The sequence below is a fragment of the Aptenodytes patagonicus genome, chromosome 13 (genome assembly GCF_965638725.1).
Source record: "Aptenodytes patagonicus chromosome 13, bAptPat1.pri.cur, whole genome shotgun sequence".
Lineage (NCBI taxonomy): Eukaryota > Metazoa > Chordata > Aves > Sphenisciformes > Spheniscidae > Aptenodytes > Aptenodytes patagonicus.
Window position 1 is genome coordinate 5,248,686 of NC_134961.1, and position 24,401 is coordinate 5,273,086.

The following is a 24,401-nucleotide window of genomic DNA, read 5'->3' on the forward strand; positions in this document are numbered from 1 at the left end:
GCCCAAGGATGGGGTGCTCAAACATCTTTTGATGGAAGACGGATAGCTTGTGGCTGGCTGGCAACTCAGTCCAGCCTCTGGTTCAGGGGTGAAGCTCCCTCTAAACAACCGAGACTTTGGAGAGCCAGTCAGCTCTTCATCCATTAGTATACATTTGCCCCGATACTCAGCTGTAATCTTTAGGTGCGGTTCCCATCATGTCAGCTACAAAAGCAGCCTCCACATGAAGGCTCTAGTACAGTCCTCGTTCCTGCTCCCTGTAGACATAGCGAGGCTGGGAAGCTGTGGCACTGTTTTCAGGAAAGATGACAGCAGCCACCCAATAATCCCTACCTTGCATGCAGGACATGCTGCTCTGCTTTTGGTTTCATTAGCAGAAGCTTTAAAAAGAAAGAAAAAGGGGTGGTGGAGGTCACGGGAGGGCTCTGACTCGTCTCCAGCTGTCTCTCTGATGGCTGACAACTTAGCCAAGACTTAGCGATGAGGAAGGGAAATCCCAGATTATTTCTTGACAAAGCTTCCTAAAAGGGTTAGTGAGAATTTGTCTGGACCAACAGGCAGAGCAGGGCTGTGGCTCTTCTGGTTTGGTAGCACCTAGGACTGCAGGCTGCTTCCTGAACCACTCATTAATCCTCTTGCTATTTTTGCTTAAGAATATTTAGCACTCCAGGGAAGGTGGGCTGAGGCTGCCCAAGAGGACTGAGGCTAGGTCCTAGGAGAGATCTCTCCTGTTCTTGGCTGCACACCTCAGTTTGCCACACCGTAGTTTTCAAAGGAGTCAGGGAGCTTCTCCATCAGACACGGCTAAATGTAATGTCCCCAGCTCCTCTGGAAAAATCCTCACCTGTGCTCTGTGAGAACTGCACAGCTCGTGAAAAGGGTGCAGTGAGCACAGCACTCAGCCCACGGGACCAGTGCTGACAGCCAACGGCTTCCTGGAACAGTGGCCCAGCACCATGGGGTCAGTGATGTGATGGAGAGTTGCATTTGCCAAGGACACGAGGCAAATGTTCAAAGGACTTTTTGAAAAAACAAACACACGCTCACATAAAACACAGCAAGATCTTTGAGCAACAGAAGGAATTTTATAGGATGCTGACAATAAAGCTCTTTGCAATCTGGTGTCAAATTTATTTTAAGAAGTATTGTAGCTTCATACTGTTGCTGACCCCAGTCTCTGCCAGTGCCTAACTTCAGCAGCAGCAGCGATCCATTTATCCCTGGCTTGGAAGCTGGGTCTCGTAACCTGACAAAGTCTACAATGACTTACTTAATTTGAAGAGTTTGATACTCACGTGCTTAAATCTAAATAGGAGCTTGTGGTTATGAGATGTGGCTGGAGCACTAGTGATAGGAGAAGATCAAGGCCTCAGAGCTATCTGTCCATTCACTGAGGTTTGCTTTGCTGTTGCTGTTCTTGATTGATTTATCTGATTTAATTTCTCTTTAAGCAGCTAGCCCCGAGGCCTGCTGGATCACTAAATTCCCCAAAAAGAAGTTACTCAGAAGTGAGCGTGATGAATGAGAAAGCTGGGTACAAAATTGGGAAGTGCTTTTCTGCAAAAATATTGCAAGACATGGGAATGGTTTGTGTGAGAAGACCCTGATGATGTAATCCCCAGGAGCCAAGCATAGTCTGTGGTGTCTGACATCCCACTCTGCAGGTTTCAAACGTGCTCCCTGCGGTCAGAGGCCCCATCTGGAGGTGGAAAGAGGAATGGATTTTCTAGTCATAACTGCAGGGCCAACTGTGCTGCTGGATGGTCCATCCAACACACCCTGATCGAGACTGACTAGCCTCAGCCACAGACATCGCTGACAGTAGCTCTGTTTTCTCCCGAGCTCAGGAGACCCAGAGCACACTGCTCACATCAGGAGGCAGGTACACCCTCACAAGTAGACCTGTGGGATTTGTAACTCCTGCGCTTTGTAACCACACACCATTTCGAAGCAGTTTGAAAATGAGCACCAGCAGTGCCAGCCTAATGCCCCAGGTCAGAATCAGCCTCTGCTTCCTGCCTCTGGTGCAGACATCTGCCTCTGATATAACGCAGTGCATGGGAATGATGAGGGAGGCAGAGAAGTCCAGAGGAGCACCAGACGTCCCTCACCTGACATATAATCAGCTAAGCCAGTCAGCAGAGGGGCTCCTGGCCAACACCTACCATGCCATCGTCCTCATCTCGTGGGGAGTAGGTGAGTGTGCTGGAGGAGGATGGGGTCCGACGATGCTGTTTAAAAGTATTGGTCCCGTCAGCTTTAAAGCAAATACAAAAAAAAAGCAAGCATTTAGGCTCCTCAGTAACATTTCCGAGCTACAGGTCAGTCTCTGTAGCTGTAAGTGTTCCTTGAAAAAGGAAAAGACTAGGGATTCCACAACTTCAGTTCTTGACCTGGACATATCAGTGCAGGCAGAACAATCCTGATCTCCGATAGCTTGCTGAAATGCATGCGGCCCTTTGAAGGTAGCTTGCCCAGAAAAGAGCACAGATAATATTCTACCAGGTCCATAGGTCAAAAATACTACTAAATACTACTATACTCCCACATATTTCTGTCACTCACAAAAATTGCTTCCATCAAGGGAGGTTTGGATATTCTTGTAGCACAAGGGAAGCATGCTAAATTAAATTGCAGGTATTTGTACAAAGATCATATTACTGACTTATATAAAATTTTGAATTTAAATATTCAGGAGTCCAAAAACATCTAGAGTCCAGAGTCCTGTACAAATCTAATCCAAACATTTCCCTTGGGCAGATGTTAATTTCCTTATCTAAATCAGTGTCAAGTGCCACAGTTTATCTTTACTAAAGTAAGGATATTTTTATTCCAAAATGAAACCAGACCTCTTCCTACATTCACACCACGTGTCAGGACTCAGACTCCTCACCTGCTGGGCTTTGAGGAACAAAGCACAAGAATTTTACATGAGCGGGTACACTTGCACCCCCTCCTGTCCGAGTTAAAAATGGCCACGGGGGTTTTACCAAAGTGTCCAGAGTGACTCACAGGCAGGCAGAGAGCGAAGATGGGAATTTTCAGTGCTGGTAATGAACGTGTGAGAAGTCACAGAGATAAATAAGATTTGGGACTGAGCTCTGTATCAAACCCTGTTGTACTATCCTAATTTCAGCAAGGGCTTCCCAGTGGTACTGTCAAGTCTGCCTAATGGGAGAAAATTTCTGTGCATGCTCATTTCCATCACGCCTGGTGATCAGATGCCATGATTAAATATCATTTGGGCTGCATAATACTAAAAACAGCACCTCAGCACCTGTCTGTAACAAACACAGTGATTCTCCCAACAGCTGTATGATCTGTAAAACAACAACAAAAAGTGGTAGGAATCACACATAGTGCTTTGGGGAAGAGCTCTGTGCATGAAATACACTCACCCTTTGTGATGGTTGTCACAGCAGAGTAGGCTGGCCCAAAAGTTGTTTCCATTCTTGTCTGAAACATTGACAAAATGAAGGTCAGCGCGTATCACTGCAGCACAGCCCAAAGGCTCGCTACCCTTCCTGAACTGGTGAAAAAATGTACATATATATTCCCAACTTTTATCTGTGGATATTGTGACTTTTAAGAGGCAAGAAAGTACCATATTTTCAAAAGCCATCTTTGTTTTCTCAAAAGAAAGGGTGAGAACATAAGCAGCAGCCCTGGCCCCTATCCTCTGCCAACAACACCGAGCCTTACCCCGTTAGTGTTTTCGGAAGTAGTGATGTTTGTTGTGCCACTGGAGAAACGATTGTAGCGAGCGTTCTTGTTTGAGCTCATAATCTAGGCCAGCATTTGTTAGTCATGGGAAGTTTGCTCTGTGGAAGGAGACAGAGAGAGAGAGAGTTAGGTTCATTGTACATATTTTCCTGGGCTCAGAGAACAATCTCCTGTAGCATTAAGTCCAAGTATTTACCTAAGCTCACATAAACCTGGATTTTCAGAAGCAAGTGGCAAAAAGTCAGGTTCCTTCAAACCATGCCTGGATGAGTGTTCAGCACATCCTAAAGATATGGTATCTTTTAAAATGACTGCTTAATCACCCAAACACTGGAATACCCATAATCATTAGCTGCTTTTACAAGTATACAACTGTCTTAATAGCAGATGAGTCTTCTCAGGAGACTACTCTAAGACAGACAGCATTCCACTGGTCACAATACACATCAATCTTTTAAAAATGAGAGTGTGTACCAGTTGTGACTGACAGTCCCAGCAGAGAAGAGTCCTATGCAGGCTCTGTATCTGGTCCTCTCTCCCTCCCCAGTTTGAGCGTAGTTCAGAAAGCAGGTTACCTGCTGCTTCCCAAAACACTTTGCACAGAGCAGTGATTAGTAAGCAGGGTCCTAAAAGGGAGCCGCTTCCACAAGACACAGCAATGGTGAGCGCAAAGCAGACTGTACCATGGCAGGCAGAGGGATTTCAGCAGAGGCCACAGACACAAGCCTGATCTTTCAGCGTGCTGGGGAACTGTGAGTGCACGGAGGGCAAAAATGGTCTCTGGATGTAAAGCTATGCCAGTAAAACCCTTATCCCATTGACTGTGAGGCTCAAGCTGAGCTGGCCTGGACTCCAGAGCCCAGGGAGCTTGTTCACTCGCGGCTTTGCACCTCAGGCCACCTTCCGAGCACACGATAGAAACAACCCATTCAGTCACCCAGGGCTTTGCTTTAGCACAAGGGGTTGTGACTGCCTTCCTCCCTCCAGGACCACCCACCCCCAGATGAAGGTGCCCTGGAAGCTCAGCAGCCCCACATCCTCATCAACTGGGGTGGCAGGAAGGGATCCCTCCAAGGGAGCCCCTTTCCCGGGCTGTGCCGCATTTTCTGGCACTTCCAGCCAAGGAAACCAAAGCCTAAACTTCCCTGCACCCCCAGAACTTAAGGCTACCTCATTCAAAAGTGTGATTAGCACAGGCCTCGTCCTGTTCTTGCGATGAACTCAGTGGGAGTTCTGCTATTTAATTCAAAAGCCCTGCGCTGTACTGCTGAACACAAAAGCCAGGGTTAGATCTTAGCAGAAAGCAAAAATCCCATGTTTGATTTAGTTATATTTGCATTAAAGGAGTTCTTTCCAGCACAGTCTGAGCTATGAGGTCAAGGAAACCATGAAAGAAACCTTACTTCAATTAACATGTTTGTGATTCTGGATCTCACTCCCAGTTTCTGCTCAGAAACAACCAGCAAAGTCTGGATCATCACCCAGAAAGAGAAACCCTCTCCCCCCAGAAGACAGCAGAGGGGCTCATTTCTCTTCCTCCGTTGTTTACGCAGGTTTTTTTACTAGGTTCAAGTTTGCAAAGTCAAGTATTACATAGTAATAATCTGCAGAAACACATGAAGTTTGCTTTCTTTAACCTCTGTTGAAACATGATGATGGCTTCAGGGCACAAAATTATGCTGTTGTCCCAGCGAATCTGACAAGATGATCTCAAAGAGTCTCCTTCGGAGCCAGGGTACCGATAGGAAGGAGCTGCACCTCCTCTCTGCCATCATACAGAGATGCTTCTGGCTTGAGCAGAAGTTTCCGTCAGAGAAGACAAGGGTTCAGCAGGGCACTGAGCTCTCCTCCCAACCTGCCCCTTCATCCTTGCAGCTGAAAGGTACTGCTTGCCCTCGCAGGCTGTCCCAGCTTGCCCAAGGAGACAGTGCCCCTGCGCTCCAGGAATAAGCTGCTCAGGAAGGATCCTGATTAAGAGAGCCCTTTCTGTCCAAGATATAGTTAACTCTTGGTACTCTCACTGCCAGCAGCAGAGTCCAAGGGCTAAACAGACAGACCAGACAGACATCTGCAGTGAGGACAGACAGGCCAAAAATGGTTTACTAAGACACAACCAAAATCCTTTTTTGCAGGACGAGAGCCAACCACCAGCAAAGGGCGCTTCGGAAGAAACACCCTGCAGATGCCTGCAATCGGCTGGTGCAGAGCTCCCGGTCCCTTTCAGACGCGCCTGCTTCTGGCCCCGGCTGAGACAGCACCACTCTGACCAGGCTTTCGTGCTCCCGCTGCTCACATTTCCAACTTTTGGGGAGGTGAAGTGTCTCGGGTGTTTCTAGCAATTGGTTTTCTCTTATCTGAGGGTGGCAAGTCCTAAATCTCCAAGCTCTTTATAAAGGACACCACTGTGATTTCTGCTTTACAGAAAGGGAAACTGAGGCTCACAGAGAGACACGATCACACAACACAGCTGTGACCTGGGACTTGCCCAGGGCCTCCTCAGTCCCAGCCCAAGAGCATACCCACCTCCCCCGTGAGCCCCAGCGTGAGGCTGCCTGCACACAGGGCCGGTCACGTCCCACACTCGCATTTTAAACATTGCAAAGGTGACGCTCAGGATGTCCTCGGCCAATGCTCTGCTAACGGCCGACAGCTCAGCCACGCCTGACACAGCACTTCGTGTTGCTCGCTGCAGTTCTTTACCGGACAACTGTCAGGCAGCCAGATTACAGCAGCAGCACCGCCCAGGGAATCACTACTCAGGTCTAAACTCTTGAAAAAAGTTAGTCTAAAACAAAAAAAAACCCCAAAACTCCAACCAAAAACCAACCAAACAAAAACCTCAAAACCAAACCCAAGACCATCTTAAAAATAGGGATCTGGATAATGTTTTCCACACATTTGAAAGCACTGTCCTGGCCGTTTGCAAATGCCAGATCCCTTAGGAGATGCTAAGCAGAGTTGCTGGAGCTGTCTCAAGAACAGCAGGAATGAAGTAGTGTTGTGCTGCTGCATCAGGGAGACCTGCCGAGTCTAAAGCTGGGTTCCAGCAAGCGAGAAGTTTGGCATTGGCCATCAGGATCCTTTTATTCCTTTCAGTGGTTCCTTAGAGCACAGATAGCAGAAGGCACAGGGTGGTGGGGAAGAGGGCAGGCAAAGCTTTTTTGGTTAACACGCTGGCTGTGGCCCCACGAGATCTGAACCCCACTCAGCCCCTCACTCCCTCACAACCTTGGGCAAGCCACTGGAGCTCTCTGCTTCCTCCCTGCACAAGTCTCTTTAGTTTACCTCTTCTGCACAGCGTATCTGGACTACAAAGCCCGAAGATGAAAGAATCTTTGGATATTTGTGCAGCGTATAGCACAAAAAGGTCTCCACCTTAGCCAGGGCCTCCAGATGATGCAGTGCTCATAAATAATGCAAAGCAAGTACTTCCATGAGTGATGACACAAACTGCCACGTTTCCTGTGATTTCATGTCTCAAGGTTGCATTATCTCATGTCTAATAACATGCATGTATCCCTGCAGCTCCCCTCCTATATAGGTTCCCTATGTCTAACGATACAGCTAAGCTCACCAGTCTCCTCTGGAAAAGGGATTCAGCACCCTCCTCCTCCCACGTTAGGGTGGAAATAGAGGGACTTGCTTTTCAGAAGGGCTATGACTTCCCGATTCCTTCTTCGGAGAACCTCAGCAGCATCTACCCGAACACCCTCTATCCTGCACTACTCACAAGGGAAGAGCAGGGGTACGGTCCCACCTCAGCCACGACAGCATTAAGGGAACCTGGCACATCAAGTATTCCTACTGGGTTTTTAAGGCAAACAATCACTCCCAGATGGAAAGAGAGGAAGCCCATCCTTATGGAGGATTGTGGGCTGTCTGGAGACTCAGGCAAAAGCTTCATCCCCTTCTCATTTTCAGGATACGTACTGCCTTCAAACATAACAGATAGAAACTCAAAAAAGCAATGGGAAAGCACTCACTGTGGAGCACAAAGGGACAGGAAAAACCAAGAATGAGGACAACTAACAGTTTGAGCAGTTTTGTAATACCATTAAACGTAGGATCAGACACGCAACAAACAGTGACATACAGGCACTTGAGCTACTGCAATCAGTGAGTTATGGCCTGTCAGCCAAGGATGAGTATGACCCTTTAAATAACTGCCTTTGAAACGTCTGTGCAGGCTAGGTGGTGTCCGCCGTGGTACGGCTCACGGGGTAACCCAGCAGGCCACAAAACTGCTTACTGCTGAGAGGCATTAAGGAGGCACATCTCCAGTTTCACCCTGTCCCAAAGCCCCAGTGAAATGGATGCAAAATGCCTTCCAACTTCAATAGATCTTGGCTAAATCCAGAGCGAGGAAGGGAACACGGGCTGGAATACAGGGATTTTCCACTCATTGTTTATAAGCATGTCCTGCGCTCTGCAGCTTGGCTGAGCAACCTACCTGCAAGCAGCAGCAGGGAGCCTGCTTCGTGTCTTCTCTGAACAGAAACCAGAGGAATGCGAGCAATGGAAAAAATGTCGAGTGGAATATCAGCCAGGCTGCAGAACACCAGCCGCCACATGAATATCTGATTTCAGCCCAAATCTCTGCAACCACCATATATAGGAAGCATTTCAACAGAGCAGACATCTCTCCAGAGCACTGTCTGACAGCTCCTTCACATCTCAAGCTCTCTCCTTCCTGAGAAAGGCCTTTTCCAACTGTTATCAAAGAAGTTAAAAGGAGGCAGAAAAGAGCTGGTGTTGTCGACATTAATACCAGCTTCCTACAGCACTTGCAAAAATCTCCACTAGATCTCCGAACCTTGGCTTGGCATCTGAACCCTGTCAGCTACGCCGTCCTGTGCTCCCAGGCCCGGAGGACGAGCACCCCTCCTGGGTGGCTGGTGTCCCTCCCTGGGGCACCCTGCACCGGCCATGGGCAGCTCCTGCCCCTGCTCTGACTGCAGGCAGAGCTCCTCAGCCTGCGGGGTCTGAGCAGAACCACGTCCTGAGGAGATACAGACTATGACACAGTGAAAGTATCAAATATTTTGTTTTACAAAACACGTGCACTCCATGACCTAGAAGGGAAAACTAAGATTTACTGGAAATGGCAGAATCCTTTGGGCTGCTAAGTCCTTCTCAGAGGACCAAATACAAAGGGGCTCCAGAAATCCCCAGAGCATCTTCAGCAGCTCCGCAGAGCAGCAGGTCAGAAGCCCTCATGCTGGAAACATTCTCCCAATTTTCCAGCCCAGGACTCTACAGGGTCAGGTTATGATTTACAGCAAAATGCGTTGTAGAGGTACCCTGACACCTGCAGTGAGAGGACAGGCTCTGTTCGCTCTGAAAAGACAAGAACTGTTGAAAGAACTTGTGTGTCCCGGCAGCACAACAGCACAGAGCTGCCTTCTAAACCGGAGAGGCATGCGTGGACCCATGCGTCTGGAGACCAGCTTGGGAACCCAGCCTGTGATCCAGACTCTCCTTGCCTGGAGTTAAAAAAAGAAAATTAACATGCAACTTTAGTGTTTTTGACAGTAAAAAAAGAGGGGGAAAAAATCTACCCTGGAAAAACGAAGCTGTGGGGACCCGCTATTCACTAAATCACACGGCTGATAGTAACCAGATGCGAGGGAGGGGAAGGGCTAGGTTTCAGCATTCGCACACCACAGGAATCAACTCAGGCTTTTGAGACTCGGCGAGAAGAAAAGCCTTAAAATTCCTACTTTAGTACTCCAGGCAAGGAAAAACCAACCACCAGTAGTTGCACAGACAGCTGTGGAAAGCAGTGCTCTTTCTCCCCACTGCAGAGGCCAACGAGATCAGCAACAGAGCAGTTTTCTGCTGGCTGCTTCATGCTCCTGCCAACCCCCATCACTGCACCTCAAAGCAGGGAGGGGAAATCACCTCCGGGACCAGTGGCCTGGCTAATCCTCTGGCCCGTGCTGAAGACTTTGCCCACAAGAGGGGTCTGGCGGGACCGGTGAGGGTACCTCAAGGGTCTCCCCTCCTCTCAGCCCCCAGAGCGTGCACACACACACACGGCTATTCCCAATGTTCAGCAACAGATCCTTACAACCAACCTCATGACCACGGCCAAGGCTTTGAGGGGGAACATGGCATGAGGAGAAGGGATGGCAGAGTATCCCTTCCTTCACAAATATCACATAACCTGCCTGGTCCCGATTAGGAGCCAGTTCCTAACGCAGGAACCACACCACTGCAGGCACAGTGGCACTGCCGGGCTTTGTGCTCTGGCTGCTCTCCGGAGCAATACACGGGCATGGCACCGCATCCCGCGGGTGAAATGTGGCACTGCCGGGGAGCGGCCAGCAGACGCAATGCCCCACACTGCACAGTGTCTCTTTGCCAAGAAACCCGCAAGCGTCTCCACCTTACGCAATCAACAGCCCACAAAGCTCCGTGACACGTCCTACATCTGCTTTGTTCTTCTTTTTTTCCTTCCTCAGCTCATTGAAGCTGTCTCTAAGGTTATTCACCCCTGCGGAAACTGCTGGGCTGGCAAAGTCATACACAGCAGGAGTGTTTGCTGGAGAGCAAGGCCAATGCGTGCAGCTGGCCTCGTAAGAAAGGCAGGCATGGGGTTATCCTGCTGTGGTGACGTGAATTTCCTTATTTCACAGCCTGGGTATTTATGGCATAAGACACAAGCTTCTGTTCCTCTTACAACACCGCAGCCAGAACGGGAAGGGTTACACATCCTTGAGAGTGTTGGCACATTACTGGGGAAATACTCTTACAAAAGCTAAAATGCACCGTCCAACAGCCCAGCTCAACAGGACAAGGGAAAGGCAAGGCAAGGAGGTGCCGAGAGCAGGGGGTGTGCGTTTGTGGACTACACCCCCTTCCTCAGCCGCATCACAAGCTCTCACACAGCCAGGGCTCCTCCGGGGGAGGTAACAGGGCTAGGAAATCCAGTCCAGCTTGGGCAGGCTCTGTCCACTTTGTTCTTCTGCAGTACCAAGGTGTTGCCCACACTTTCTATCTGTGAACTGATTCTCAGTGGCCCACAGCAACCTGCAAGGGAATGTCTCAGACCAAAGCACAAACGAGACAAGATTCATGAGCTCAAATGCTAACTCTTCTACAGAGACAACCATGGGACAGTCACTCTGGCTTTCTTGGTCAGTGTCTCTGGTGGAAATAGCACTCATTTCATAAGTGCTTGCAAACTCCATTAACAGGGCTTAAAGAACATGGTGACGAGGACTATCAGCATCTAGTCTGACTTGTAAAACACGGGCCACAAGAATGTGCGTGAGCTACAGCAGATCACGGAGATAGATCTCTCTCAGTGCGGTCACAGGACAGGAAGCAGAGGGTGGAGCTCAATGGTCACTCCTCAGGTTAGAGGAGACTACGCAAGGGTTCCTCCAAGAACCATTGCTGAATAAGCTTTTTCAAGGTCATAGGTGAAGATGTTGAGTAAAGAGCGAGCAGTGAAATTGCCAAGTTTGCAGATGACACTAAGATCTTTTGAGTAGTCAAATACCATGTTGATGGGTAAGGAACTCAAAAACCTCACAAAACTGAGGAGGCAAAAAGGTTGCAGATGAGCTTTTATGGAGATAAATGTCAAGCAAGGCATCTAGGGAAAAATAACGAAAGCAGGCCTATGCAATGCTCAGCTCTGACCTGTCAGCTACAACTCAGGAAAGAGACGCTGGAGTCTCCATGGACAGTTAGCTGCAATTCTCAGCCCAGAGGACAGCAGCAGACAAACAAGCCAACAAAATGCTGAACAGCATCAAAAAAAGCTGTGGAGAACAACCGCAAGAATGTCATTTGGGTGCTACATAAAACCTTGACGTACTTGTCTCCCGAGTACTGTAGCAGTTCTGGTTTTTGCTTCGGAAGCACAAACTACATTGACTACATCAATGGGATGTAGTCCCTGATCCAACTACTCTGAGTGGTGGGAAAATATGAGGCAAATGGATGGTAGAAAGTGGTCAGGTTCATGTGCTCTCCATTAATAGCATCCATTTTCAGAACTGCTGAAGACAGAACTGGGGCTAGGCAGACCAATGCTCTGACGCGGTTGGGCATTTCTTACACTCTAGGGTGACCTCTCTAAGACCAGGCTCAGATGCTGAGAGGTGCAGTCAGTGCTAGAGGAACATAAAACGTGAACAGAAGTTCAGCCTTACCAACAGAGCATGGCACTTCCATCTGGTGGGTCTTTGCTTCTGTGGAACAGAAAGAATCTTTTTATTGTTTACAAGTTATTGCATTGCTCTTAAAAGTCACACAAACTTTTCCGAGCTCCTTAAACTGAGACCATAGTTGTACTGAGCTGTCATCAATAAAAATAAAAGTGAATATTTTTAATTGCTGCTACTTTTACCAGCGCTTCAATTGACTGCAGAGCTGAGAGAGCACATCCAACAGCTGTTTGAACGCTGTCATTCCTTTGTGCAAATGCAGTTCAGAAAAGGAAATAATTTTGTATTAGGTGCTTTTCCTAAAGGGTAATGAGTCCTTGGGATAGAAAAAGTTTTTGCAATACTTCATGTTAGAACCTGAAGCAGTAACTTTCAAATGTGCCTGTAACTGGATCAAAAGTGATTGCCCTGGTGGAACAAAGCATCTCATTTTTCCCCAAAACCTAAAATCAAGTTAGAAGTTAGAACAAAGGCCAATGTTCAATGCTGTTTCCATGACACAAAAGCTACACTTGACGCTTTACTTCTATTTCAGGAAACCTGGAAGCATCCACCTACTACACCATTTTTCTTATGCATGAGGCCGCAGACCAGGTTTCGGTAGTGCCTGACCCCTGCAACCGAGATTGGCTTGTCTTGGCTCAGTACCTACGCGGTCACTGCTGGGTGGCCAGGCTGGCAGAAACGGGCACGCTCAGAGCTCTTCCACACAAGGCCCTTAATCAAAAGGTGCTTTAAAAGTTGGCCCTAACATTACAGTGCTGCATGCTGTTCCTTTCACAGCTTGTGATCTTTCCCACATCCTCACTCAAAGAGCAGACCCATTCAGGGACCTTCACGTTATTAAATTGTGGATTTGTTAAAAAAAAAAAAAGAAAGAAAGAAAAAACCAACCAAGCCCCCAAACCAACAACCTCCTACCCCTCCGAGACAAAAATCTCGGTCCTGCTGCCGTGTCTCGAGAGCGAATGGCCATCTCCTCCGAGCAAGGCAGGTCATGATATAAGATATCATTGAAACAAGGTAACTCTGAAGATATCATGCCGACCCTGTCCCAGGCTGCATCCAAAGCAGCGTGGCCAGCAGGTCGAGGGAAGCGATTCTGCCCCTCTGCTCTGGTGAGACCCCACCTGGAGCACTGCGTCCAGCTCTGGAGCCCTCAGCATAAGAGAGACACGGACCTGTTGGAGTGCGTCCAGAGGAGGGCCACAAAAATGATCAGGGGGATGGAACACCTCTGCTATGAAGAAAGGCTGAGAGAGTTGGGGTTGTTCAGCCTAAAGAGAAGGCTTCGGGGAGACCTTATTGTGGCCTTTCAATACTTAAAGGGGGCCTGTAAGAAAGATGGGGACAGACTTTTTAGCAGGGCCTGTAGCAATAGGACAAGGGGTAATGGTTTTAAACTAAAAGAGGGGTAGACTTAGACTAGATATAAGGAAGAAATTTTTTACACTGAGGGTGGTGAGACACTGGCACAGGTTGCCCAGAGAGGTGGTGGATGCCCCATCCCTGGAAACATTCAAGGTCAGGTTGGACGGGGCTCTGAGCAACCTGCTCTAGTTGAAGATGTCCCTGCTCATTGCAGGGGGGGTTGGACTGGGTGACCTTTAGAGGTCCCTTCCAACCCAAACTATTCTATGATATCATGCTTCAAAAGCTAAGAATAGTCACCTACACAAATCACACCAGAACTGGTGCTAAGCGGTCCTCCTCAGCCTTGCTTGACAGAGAGCAAGCGGCTGCCGAGACCCCACAGGGTCCTGCAGACTAGCTGAGGCTCTGCTGCCGCTTTCCCTGCTGTAAACTGGCCTGCAGGAAGCTGGTAGATAGATGGGCTTGCAACTCGTTTAAAAAAGACTCTGAAGTCATGCCAGGTCAGCAGCAAAGCCTGGTTCCGGAGAGGTTCAGCCTCTGTCCTGGCAGGACAGTACATGAGGAAGCAAAGCCTCTGTCTGGAGGGCTTCAATCTCGGTTGATCAGAAGCAGCACGAGCTCACACAGAAAACCCCTGTATAAACAGATCCTGAACTCCCTTGCGCACCTCTCACCGCCGCCCTGCGCAGTGCCAACAGGAGCACTTCAGCAAGGCTGTGACCGAGAGACTGACCCATGAAAAACAGAAACTAATCCATCCTCAGCCATTCTAGTCCCACCCTCGGCTGGTAGTTTACCAAAGTTCAAAAGCCTGCTCTCAGCTGGCCTGGGAAAGGAGTTAAACACCGTACTAAGTTTTTAGCAGATGCTGCACCCCATGTCCTCCAAGGAAGCCAGAGGAACGCTTGTCTCACCTGCTGCATTCTCCTTTCCTGGAGCCACCCTGCTAGACCCAAGGCGATCAAAGTTTCTTCTCTACTTTGCACAGCAATTGAGGAACAATCACTGAGGGCTTTTCAAACTGCTTTGCCTTACCGGTGGCTGCACTTCTCTGAAAAGGTTTAACCACTCCTATCACATCATGGGATTTTTCCAGATTAAAGTCATAGGAAACCTGAGCCCATAATCATTACCGAAAATGCACAAAGTATCACTTCCATCCCCTGCTCCCCCCCAACATCCTCCAAAGCTTTGAAACTTCATGACACATTCTTGCTTGCCCTCTGGGTGCAATTAGACCATTTTAAAGATCCATCTGAAATGCATCAGCTCCTTCACAAAAAAAAAAAATCCAGTAAATTTCGGTCACCTGCTCTTTTTTCCATACAGTTTCCTTAGACTTTGCCACTGAGAACAAGCAGGAGAGCACAACGCAAGACAGCTACGCTCACTGCCAGGGAGTGTTAACCAGCAACTGAGAAAGGGAGAAAACTGTAGTGCTTTACAGGTAGCATGTCAGCTGGGCAAAATACAATCAAACTAGCAATGTCCTGCCCCTCGATAAACAAGCATTGAATCCTTGATTTCTGAAGAAATCAGTGGATGTGGACACTTCCACCGTGGCAAATCTACTGACAACTTTCAGAGAGAAGCGCCGTTCAGTGTCCCACAACCACCCAACGCCACGCTAGGAAAGCTGGATTTAAATTACTCCCCCAGCGCACCATTAGCAGGTGTACTGTAGCCGCAGTGACTTAGGATGCAAGGGAGAGGCAGTGAGAGATACTGCCTCTTCTCACAAACTTGGCTTCTTTGCTGACAACTTCAGCTGGAGAATATCGAGGATTTCCCATTTCTGAAACCACCAGAAGCAACCTCAGAAAACACTTGCTGGGTAGCTGCACAGTCAAGCGTTACACGCCCTTGCAAAGGTCACTCTGAAGGATCAAAAATCAGCATAATACAGCTCCGGCTAGTTGGACAGGCGACAGGTACCCACTTCTAAACTGACGTTGGATTTCAGATACCTCCTGCTTCTTCACTAAGATCTAGACATGGGCATGAAAACAGTTCCTCCCTCACTACTGGCCGTGACTGCTAAAGCACAGCAGCCTCCGGAGAACACTGCCGACACAGCCCTGACACCCAGCACCCAGGGCAAACACTTTACCTTGGAGGAAACTCACCGTCGGCCGTCCAAGCTGTCATGGAGCAGCAAAGCCCGGCAAGACGCCACCATGACCAAGTTCCTAAGCTGTGGGCAGGCTTTTCCTCTGTCTAAATGTCTCTTCCGCTATCTGTGTGCGTGTATGTGTGTATCGCTCTCAAGTGATGTAAACAGAAAGGCATGCAGAGCAGTGGGCGATATGTAAATTCAGCTGGAAAATCCCACAGCTCAGCCAATCTCCACGCTGCCTCGCAGCTTTGCCCTGGCTGCTCTGAGACTGAAGAGGTTTAGTCTAGTGCAGAAAAAATAACCACTCTCTTAGCACACACAGATTTGTGCCTCTGATCAGAGAAGTCTCCAGGGACAGGACTGTCCCTCGCTCACTTTAAAGGGAGTTTTAGTTTCTCACCCTCGTTAGATAGTTCCTAAACTGCCCATAACATTGAATATCAAGCAGCCTAACAAACAGCAACACAGTCTTTGCTTGTAGAGACAATCCAGGGAAGTCCAGTTAACTAAGAATTGCCACAAAAAGGCAGAGCTTTCCTGGGCCAGTGAGCAGGGCTCGCCTGAAAGATAGGTACTGACAGCGGGGGACTTCTGCTGGGACACTCACCCCACGCAGGAGAACAACGTGCTCCCACGGCTGAGGCTCTCCCAGGAGCAAGCGCTGCACAGAGAGCTCTCACCCCACTCCAGCACCTGATACACCTCCTGCAGTTTTTACACCTCATTAAAAGCAGCAAGGTAACCCTGATGAAGCTCCGAACTCAGGCTGCGCTAAAGGCAGAGCAGGAGCAGTCTGTAAATGGGTATGTTGGGGTGCCCTGGACTCCCGGGGGAGTTGCTGAGCTTGAAAGAAGGGCAACATGTACCCCTGTAAGCAACCACCTGCCTCCTCCCTTGCCCCAGGCAGCCGCTACCTCCCCCAACCCAACCCATGGGCAAGGGGACGTGCCAGTATGTGCCTCATCATCCCCACAGCAAAGGAGTACAGCCAGGGAAGGGAAGACAAGGGGCATAAAAATCGGGAGGGAAGAGTTCTGACAGACGGAACTTGTCCACGTAATCTGAGTATTTAGTTAGTGAAACCAGGAAGGATTTTCTCACAAATGCCTTTCTCCTGGCACAGCTGGGCTTGGCTGAGACAACCTGAGAGGCAGGTACGATCACGCTTCAGAAAGTGCCGCAGTCATGGCTAACGGGGGCTAGGAAGGTCCCGCGAAACAGCCAAACACTCAGCCCGTGAGGTGCCTAACTGCTGAATGCCAGCTGAAGTCAACTGAAGCTGCAAAACGCTCGGCACTGCTCAGGACCAACCCTGGCTGACATGCAGCCACTTCATGGCAGGGTGGAGCAGGCACCAGCGCCATCACACGGTGCTCAGCAACATCCCAGAGCCCGCGGGCCACCCTGCAGCTCCAGCAGCAGGGTTGTGTTTGCGGAGCCCCAGGAAGGGAACGGTTGACCGCAGAAGGGTTTCAGTCAGGGGACACAAACTCACCTGTGGTGCTTCACAAGTGGCTTAAGGTCACTTAAGGCTGCGCTGCCACAGGAACGGGCAGCTGTGGGCCCAGTCCCACCGCTCTCACGCTGCAGAGTGGCTGGTATCACCATGTGATCCCTCGGGTCAGGGAACCCAACTGCCTGAAAACTATGGATTTGGGTTTTTTTCCTCGGGTTCAATCAACATCGTGAAAATTCATGTTTGGGTGTTATCAGAGAAGCTACCTGCATTCCCTGACTGAATGTTCTGGTCACTCCAGTTTGGCTTAGGTTTCCCACTGCCACCTGGTAAAATTTAACCTCCCTCATCGGGAAACATTCCTTTCTGCAGGGCAGTTTCACCCACAAGCAATCTGCTGCTGCACGCTGCAGCAAACCAAACCGCAAAGCTGGAGCTTTCTGTATTGTCGTGGCTGGATTTACCCTGGCCTTTCTTAGCCTCACTTCAGACCAGCAGTGCCCAGGGTTGTGGACCCCAGGACTTGGAGGGGGACCCAGCAGACCACGGACAATTCCCTGCTCCTACGGTTTCCTGCATGACGGCTTAGGAAATCCCAAAGCTCTTCGATCTCCTGCTCCCTAGGTGTGCAGTGAGGGCAGCACTGTCTGTTCTCTCGCCCCTCGTCAATGGTGATGGCCGGCTCTTTGGACTTGCGGTTACTAGACATCTGCACAGTACTTGACACAATGCAGCTCCAGCTTTTGGTGGTGCACCGGCTTATCTTCACCGTCACGCACTTTCTGCGAACCACCTCCCCTCCTCGCACAGCTCCCAGGGAGCCGCGTAAAGGCTGTCACGGAAGCAGTTGACTTTCTCGCGCCACCTTCCCTCAGCAAGGGCTTTCTGGAACCGTCCTTCACTCACACAGACCACTCCCTGCAAACCCAACAAATGTCGTTGTGGCTGTAAGCAAGAGTCACTGACAAACGCTCAAAGCCAAAATGCAACAGCTATTTAATGGCAACACCGACTGCTTAAGACAGACTGAAAAGAATACAGCACTGGGGTAAAAAAGGAGGCAAAATTATAAAGTGCTGGGATTGAAACAAAGCGTTTGGCAACATTGTCAAGATTGAACAAATAACTGCTAGGCCAGAGTTCTTCACAACACACCTACCCCCCAGGGGGTACCATAGTCTGCACCTGGCTCGCTACGTACATACCAAACCTGACTAAATTAAGTACCAGCCTTCCCCTCACACTCATTGGCCCCCAGCAGAGCCTGTCTGAGCCGTTGTCTTTGATACCAACGGAGCTCAAAAGCAAGCTGAACTGAAAGAAAGTCCTCGCTTCTGGCTTTCACGCAACACAACAGGATCGTCAGGTCACAGTCACGGATCAAACTGGAGAAAAGCGTTTGACAGCAAGTCTGTCAGAGGAACAGCAGCCGTGAGCTGGCAGTAGAATAAGTCAGAACTAAACAGCGTGCTTGAAACGAAAGGACGATAGCGCAATTTCGCTGCCCGCTCTGAGAAGAGATGTGTAATTGTCTTGGGGCAGTTACGGTGATCTACCACCAAATATCCTACATTGCGTAAGTTGTGAAACCAAAGCACAAGGAAACGAGGTTACTGGGAAATGAAGAGAGAACCATCAGCAACACGTGCCACAAGCCGGACAAGTAATGGAGCAGAGAAAGACAAAGCTAAGCATGCCCCGCGATGAGATACGTCGAACAGCAAAGGGACGGCAGCCGGGGTGAAGAACGCAAGGGATGGACAGGGTTCACCGAGGACCCGACACCACGGGAGGTGATACACGAGCTCCTCTGTGCACCTGAAAAATCACGCTGGCACCTGCACGGAGTTTAAGGAGCAACAAACAACCTCCCCCAGGGGAAGGGAACGGGGTGGCCGGAGCCGCGGCAGCGCTGCCCGGCGGGCGGCGGCCCCCGGAGCTGCCCCGAGCGGCCCCGCAGCGCCCGGGGGAGCTGCCGCAGGCACCTCCCCCGAGCGGGGCCGCCCGCCCGGGCCGCCGCGCAGCCCCTTCCGCGGGGAGCCCACAGCCCAGCGCCCCCGGCCCGCACCACCCTCAGCGCCCGGCCCGGCCCTTCCCCTCACAGGGCTCCCTCAGCCCCGGGCCCGGCAGGTTCCCCCTCAGCCGGGGACTCCCCTCGGCCCAGCCCCAGTCGTACCTGGCAGCGGCGGCGGCCGGAGCGCCAGTGCCCGGCCCCGGCACATCGCGACCCCGGGCCTGCTCCCCGCTCGTCTAGCGGCTCAGCTGCCGCCCGGGCCGGAAGCCCCGCGCCCCGCGCTCCTCGGGACTTGTAGTCCGGCACGCCGCCTTCCGCCCGCCCCTCGCCGCGCCTCCGTGACGTTGGGACTACGATTCCCAGCAGCCCTCGCGGCCCAGCGCTGATTGGCGCCTTCCCGGTCACTCGATACTACAACCACTGTTGCTACTGGCTTGGCTCGGCCTCCTCCGGGGGCCAATCAGGCGGCGGCAGACCACCGCCTCGGGCCACGCTGCGCCGCGCGGCGCCATTGGAGAGGGGAAGGGCGGCGACCAATGAGGGCTGGGGGAGGCGGGAGGGCGATCACGCCAGCCGCTCGCGATTGGCCGCGTGCGCAGGCACCCTGACCAATAGCGACGCGGGGGGCAGTTATAAAGCCTGCGGCGGGGGCCGCGGCCCGTCCTTTCCCGCCGGGAGGTGAGGGGGCGCGCGCGGCGGCGGGGCCGTTAACGGGGCGGGCCGGTGATGATCTCGATCTGCCTTTCTGACACCTCGTCTGAGGGCGGCGGGCGGCCGCGGCCCCTGCTGACCATCCACGGCTGAGGCCCGAGGGAAGTCCGCGGCGGGGCCGGGCCGGGCGGTGCGGCCCGCTCTCACCGCCCTGCCTTCTCTCCTCAGGGGCCGGCGGGAAACCGGATCGCACCGGCGAGAACGGGATCGCGGCGGCCTGAGGGACGGTGAGGCGGGGGCGATGAACGGCGGCGTGGGAGCCCGGCGGCGGGCGGCCTTGCCGGGGCCTGGGCGGTGCGGCCCGGGCACCGGCACCCTCCGCGCCCGAACGGCGGGTGCCGGCCCGGTAGGCCTGCCTGCCGGGGAGGCCGCCGGAGGGGCGGTGCGGGCCTGGTTTCGGGGAGGTGAAATGCGGTATCGCTTGTTTCTAGCGTACCGTGCGTCCCCGTAAGGTGCTGCTGGGATCTGCGGCCGCGGGGGAGAGCACGGGCGGGTGTCGGGCGGGTGAAGCGGGGGCCGGAGCGGCCCCTTGGCGGCCTCGGCGTAGCTGCTCTTCGAGGCGTAGCGTGGGCCGCAGGCTCTGGAGCAGAGCGAGCGGCGCAGCCAAAAAACGAACTCTTCTGGGGTTGCTGCATCGCACGGGGGAGCTGCCGTTTCTCGTGCTGTACAGCCTGGGAGCCGGGGCAGTTTTTAAAGCAAAAGAAGCAGCTGCAGAACTGCCCGAAGTACAAGACACGGACAGCCATCGACTTTTCCTCTACCGCGTGCGGCAGCTCACAGTAAACGGGATGGCAGGCGGTGGGGTGCAGCGGTGTGAAAGGCTTCACAGCCGTTCTCACAGTATGCGTGAACTCCAGTGCTAGACCGTGTAGACAATTTACATCTTGGAGTCCTTGAGGCTAACTAGCGTTCTAATAAAGTTTTCAAAAGACTTGGTTTGCTTTTGCTTCTGTTCTTCACAGATCCCATGGGGGGGGGGCATGTAAAACCACAAACCAACTTTAAAGTTTGCACCTGGGCACCCAGCAGACCATTTCTGCTATTACCAGTCACTTTAAGGGAACCAGAGCATCTTAAACTGTGTGCTGCAGCTGAGCTTAGCCCTGCTCCCCTCAATTCTTGCTGGGTGTGTTGGAGCACCTGAACCCATGCTGGTAACAGAAGGATCTAGGCAGGTTCAAGAGCGAGCTGAGCTCTTTGAATGATTAAACAGTGCAGGTGTGTATGTTAGACAATCAAAATACCATTGTAGCCACAGAGATTGTTAAAAAAATTTATTAACGGGAATGAAACAAAAGCTGTAAACGAGAGCCAGCAGAAATGAGAAGTTGCGTGTAATGCCGAGTCCTCTGGCTTGTTTGAATGCACTGAACAATTAATTCTTCATCGCTTGGTGGCAGTAAAGGCCCACGAAAGAAGATGCCAAATAACAGTCTGAGGAGGAGCTTTAGGGCGAGGTCAGCGTGCAGGCACTGGGAGACCCGTGTACGGAGGGAACTTGGACTGGGAGAGATGGGGGCTGAGTCTGGCCTAAGGTTTAGGTCTAATACCCCAAATGCAGTTGTGATGTCTCTGCTGCAGTAGAGTTGGCTCCCAACAGGCATGTTTAAAGTACTCCACAGGGTAGCGTTTACATCTTATTTCAGTTTTTAAATTGGTTTTGGTCCCACACTGAAGAAGTTAAGAGTTGGAAGCTTTTTCTTCAAGGCGGCAAGGTGCAAGGCTCCCCTGCCCTGCGAGGAAGGGAGAAGGCGGCAACCTGATGAGAGCGTTAATACTGCTGGTTATTTTTGCATTCGGGGAGACTCCCTGCAGCTTCTGGGGTAGCACATCTGGGCGGCGACGGGCAGCTCGGGACGGGGGCTGCTGCTGCACTGCTAAGGGCAGGCTGAGAAAACGCGGTGCCAAAGGCAGACTTGGGGGCACAGATCAGGTATTGGGGCTGTTTGAGCTGCTCTGTGCCTCTCTGCCGGGCTGGCCCTTCCCTGCACGGCTGGGGTGCAAAAACACTGCTACTGAGCAGGCTCAGGACTAGGGAAAATCCCGCTCCCTTTTATTCTCAACCTCAGCCGGCAAGCGTGTGCTACACAGCCCAGAACGAGAATGGAGGCGGCTGTAAGATAAGCAGCTTCACGTAGGAGACACCAGTCAAGTAGCAGCCACGGGAACACAGCGAAGCTCACCAAAGCAGCGTGAAACAGCGAGGTTTACAGATTCCTGCGCGCTTCTTGGCGGTGCGTGAATAACTTGCAGAGCTTTCCCTGTGTTCTGTTGCTACTTGCAAACAAATCCTAAGAGAGCGCTTGGAGCAGGCATTGCCGCCTTTTAGAGCGGGCAAAGGTGACGAGAGGTCTTCCAGTTATTTCAGAGAAAGATTCGGCTGAGGAATGGATGGCTGCTGCTCCGGCGGGAGCAGCTGGCCGTCCCCTTGGGTCTGTGGGGAGCGCTGCTGCTGAGGTGGGACACGGGGGGGGGGGGGGGGGGGGCACCCTGACTGCCATTCCCCCACAGCCCCTGCTTGGTGCCGCCAGCGGAGCTCGCCTGCCTGCTCCTGGGGTGCTGGCACTGGCAGCAGGGGGGTCTGCTCCAGGCTGTGCGCTGCAGATACTCCTGCAGGAACGGTCTTTCAATAAATAATTTAAATAAAATTTAAGCCAGACAGCTGAAAGACTTATTTCTCCCTAAAAAGCTATTTAGGAAGAAATGCTCTGTTTGCAGTAGGTTTATTTTAGGATCCTTTTCCGTGCTGTTACTGTGCAGGACCCACTTCAAGCAGCAGCTGCTCATTTTACTGTAGGTCCCTGAGGAGTGTGGCTCTGAGGGGTCCCTGCCCACCTGAATCACGCGCAGTAGCTGCGGAGGGTCTTTGTGCACCTCAGGAACGCAGGGCTGGAGCAAAACAAGGGGCAGGGGTGTCTGAACCAGCTGCCGAGAGAGCTGGTGCTTGGCTGGAGGGCGAAGGACGGGCTATTTCATTTTAAGTAAGTGGCCCATTTAGAGCAGTGCGGGGAGGTTCAGTGTGGTGGGCACCTGGTGTCCTGCGTGTGGAATTTTCAAAGAAGAAAATTGCCAAAGGCCAAACGCTTCATCCAAATTCAAATTTGTACTTAGAAGTGCAGCTTTAAAAAGAAAAAAAAAAAAAAAAGCAGCCAAATGCCTGACACAGACCACGAGGGGCGAGGAGTCCGTTGAAGAGAGCTGGCAGGAGTCCGAAACCTGTGAAATCAATGCCTACAGCATTCCCCCCAGCTTCCTCCAGTTAACAGAAAGAGCTGTCCCGAGAGAACTTTGAAGGTATCAAAGCATCGTTGCAGTCTAAAACCGCTATCACACTTACATGAAGGTATGTAGAATAAGCTGCAATACATTAGATTTCTTCTCAATTAAAGTACTAGAAACAGCAGTAGTAAGAGAACCAAAGCCTTTACCAAACAGATAAACATTCAGGAGATCTCTGTACAACAGACAGGTTAGCAGGAGCTTACTCAAACAGACGGCTAAGCTCTTGTCTTCTGCAGGGAAGAGGAGAAACCTTCGTCAAGGAGGTGTGTTACACCACGTGAAAGATGGACAGACATAAGTAAGCAACTGCAAAAATGGTTGCCTCAAAAACAAGTCCCTCCTGCGTGCCCCAGGCCAGGGATCTGAACAGCTGAATTCCAGGTACGCGGGGAAAGAAAAGGGAATTCAGGACTTTTTCCTAGCCAGATGTTTGGTGTGGCGAAGGCGTTCCTTCCCCTTAGTCACACCGTAATTCCTACTAACATTAAAGGAGCCTCGTAACACTCCTGGCTGCTGCTGAACGGGTGGAGACAGACGGGACTACCCACTGCCCCGGCCCTGGAAGGAGCGACGGCGATGGTGAGACCCCAGCCCACACCAGTCCCTTCCTGAACGCCCGCCTCCCACCTGCACGGGGACGAGCGGCTGCGAGCCAGGCGGGAGCGACCGGCGAGGGAAGCCGGAGGGCTCGCAGTGCGGATGGATGCAACGGGGGCTCGGGGAGCAGCACCTGGCACGTGGCTGCAGCACGGCCAGCGTCCGCCCCGGCCGAGAGAGCTTTTTTTTTTTTTGCTGCTGCTTCCATTCCCCATGTCTCGGCTCACCTTTCAGGCAGACACAGACACGACAGACAGACATGCACACACTGTCCACGAGGAGAGAGAGCGCGGCGCACGAACACTGGGCACGAGTCTCTGTACAAATGCACCGAGCGCATTAGGACCTGCAGCAGCCCGAGCCTCTCACTTCCTTCTTCACGTAGTCGTGGAGCTTGAATTTGGGCTCGTTGGGCAGCTTCACGGACCTGTGCTTCAGTTCCCTGCGGGAAGGGGAAAAACACGTTACTTGTCTGCCTACGCTGCCTGCTTCTAAGCTGCCTGGCCCAGCTCAGTTAAACTCGGCTTCGTCTAGATGGTTTGTTAAAGCTCCCCCTGATGAGACACTTCATAGCTCATGTGAGATGGCAGCACAAGAGCTGGAGGTGGGAGCCCGGGGAATGAAAAGGTGGGTGACAGTGCCAGCCTTTATCTTGAAGACTGCTGTCCCCCCCCGCGGGAGAGGTGCCCAGCACGGCTGCCGCACCAGTCACTTACTTTGCAATGGCTGTGAACGCTAATTCAACATTGAGGCCACTTTTTGCGCTGGTCTCCATAAAGGGCACGCCGTACTCCTGCGGGACAAGACACACCGGCGTCAGAAACCTCACCTGGGGTGTCCCCGGGGGCTCGGGAGCTCCCGGCTCGCACCGAGCCCTGGCAGCCCCGGCCGACATCGGCGCCTGCTGCGTGAGCTCATACCCCGCCCTGGGAGAGGGGCTCTGCCGCG

At 51.7% G+C, this 24,401-nt stretch overlaps 2 protein-coding genes, 1 long non-coding RNA gene and 1 other non-coding gene across 7 annotated transcripts in view; 2 read left to right on the plus strand and 2 right to left on the minus strand.

Moving 5' to 3' along the window:
• TRAF7 (TNF receptor associated factor 7) overlaps positions 1–19,107 on the minus strand; it is a 37,008-nt gene extending 17,901 nt beyond the window's left edge. Inside the window, exons 1-5 of one of the 3 annotated variants that reach the window (XM_076350858.1) lie at positions 19,026–19,107; positions 11,889–11,927; positions 3,703–3,821; positions 3,399–3,456; positions 2,166–2,257 (exon numbers count right to left, since the gene is read on the minus strand). In XM_076350858.1, the coding sequence (XP_076206973.1) occupies positions 2,166–2,257; positions 3,399–3,456; positions 3,703–3,783 (231 nt within the window). In that variant the 5' untranslated portion in view covers positions 3,784–3,821; positions 11,889–11,927; positions 19,026–19,107. Of the gene's footprint in view, positions 1–2,165; positions 2,258–3,398; positions 3,457–3,702; positions 3,822–11,888; positions 11,928–15,403; positions 15,472–19,025 lie in introns of those variants that run through there. The other 2 variants (XM_076350856.1, XM_076350859.1) reach the window with 2 other exon arrangements.
• A 458-nt stretch (positions 19,108–19,565) lies between these two features.
• On the plus strand, positions 19,566–20,505 carry LOC143166471 (uncharacterized). Its single transcript, XR_012996404.1, has 2 exons — positions 19,566–19,801; positions 20,006–20,505. It is a non-coding gene; the product is annotated as an uncharacterized LOC143166471 (long non-coding RNA).
• LOC143166802 (small nucleolar RNA SNORD60) lies at positions 19,582–19,672 on the plus strand. Its single transcript, XR_012996452.1, has one exon. It is a non-coding gene; the product is annotated as a small nucleolar RNA SNORD60 (small nucleolar RNA).
• A 1,545-nt stretch (positions 20,506–22,050) lies between the features above and the next one.
• Positions 22,051–24,401, minus strand: part of RAB26 (RAB26, member RAS oncogene family) — a 32,654-nt gene continuing 30,303 nt past the window's right edge. For both annotated transcript variants that reach the window (XM_076350996.1, XM_076350997.1), the window contains exons 8-9: positions 24,170–24,246; positions 22,051–23,895 (exon numbers count right to left, since the gene is read on the minus strand). In XM_076350996.1, coding sequence (XP_076207111.1) covers positions 23,793–23,895; positions 24,170–24,246 — 180 coding nt within the window. In that variant the 3' untranslated portion in view covers positions 22,051–23,792. The remainder of the gene's footprint in view (positions 23,896–24,169; positions 24,247–24,401) is intronic.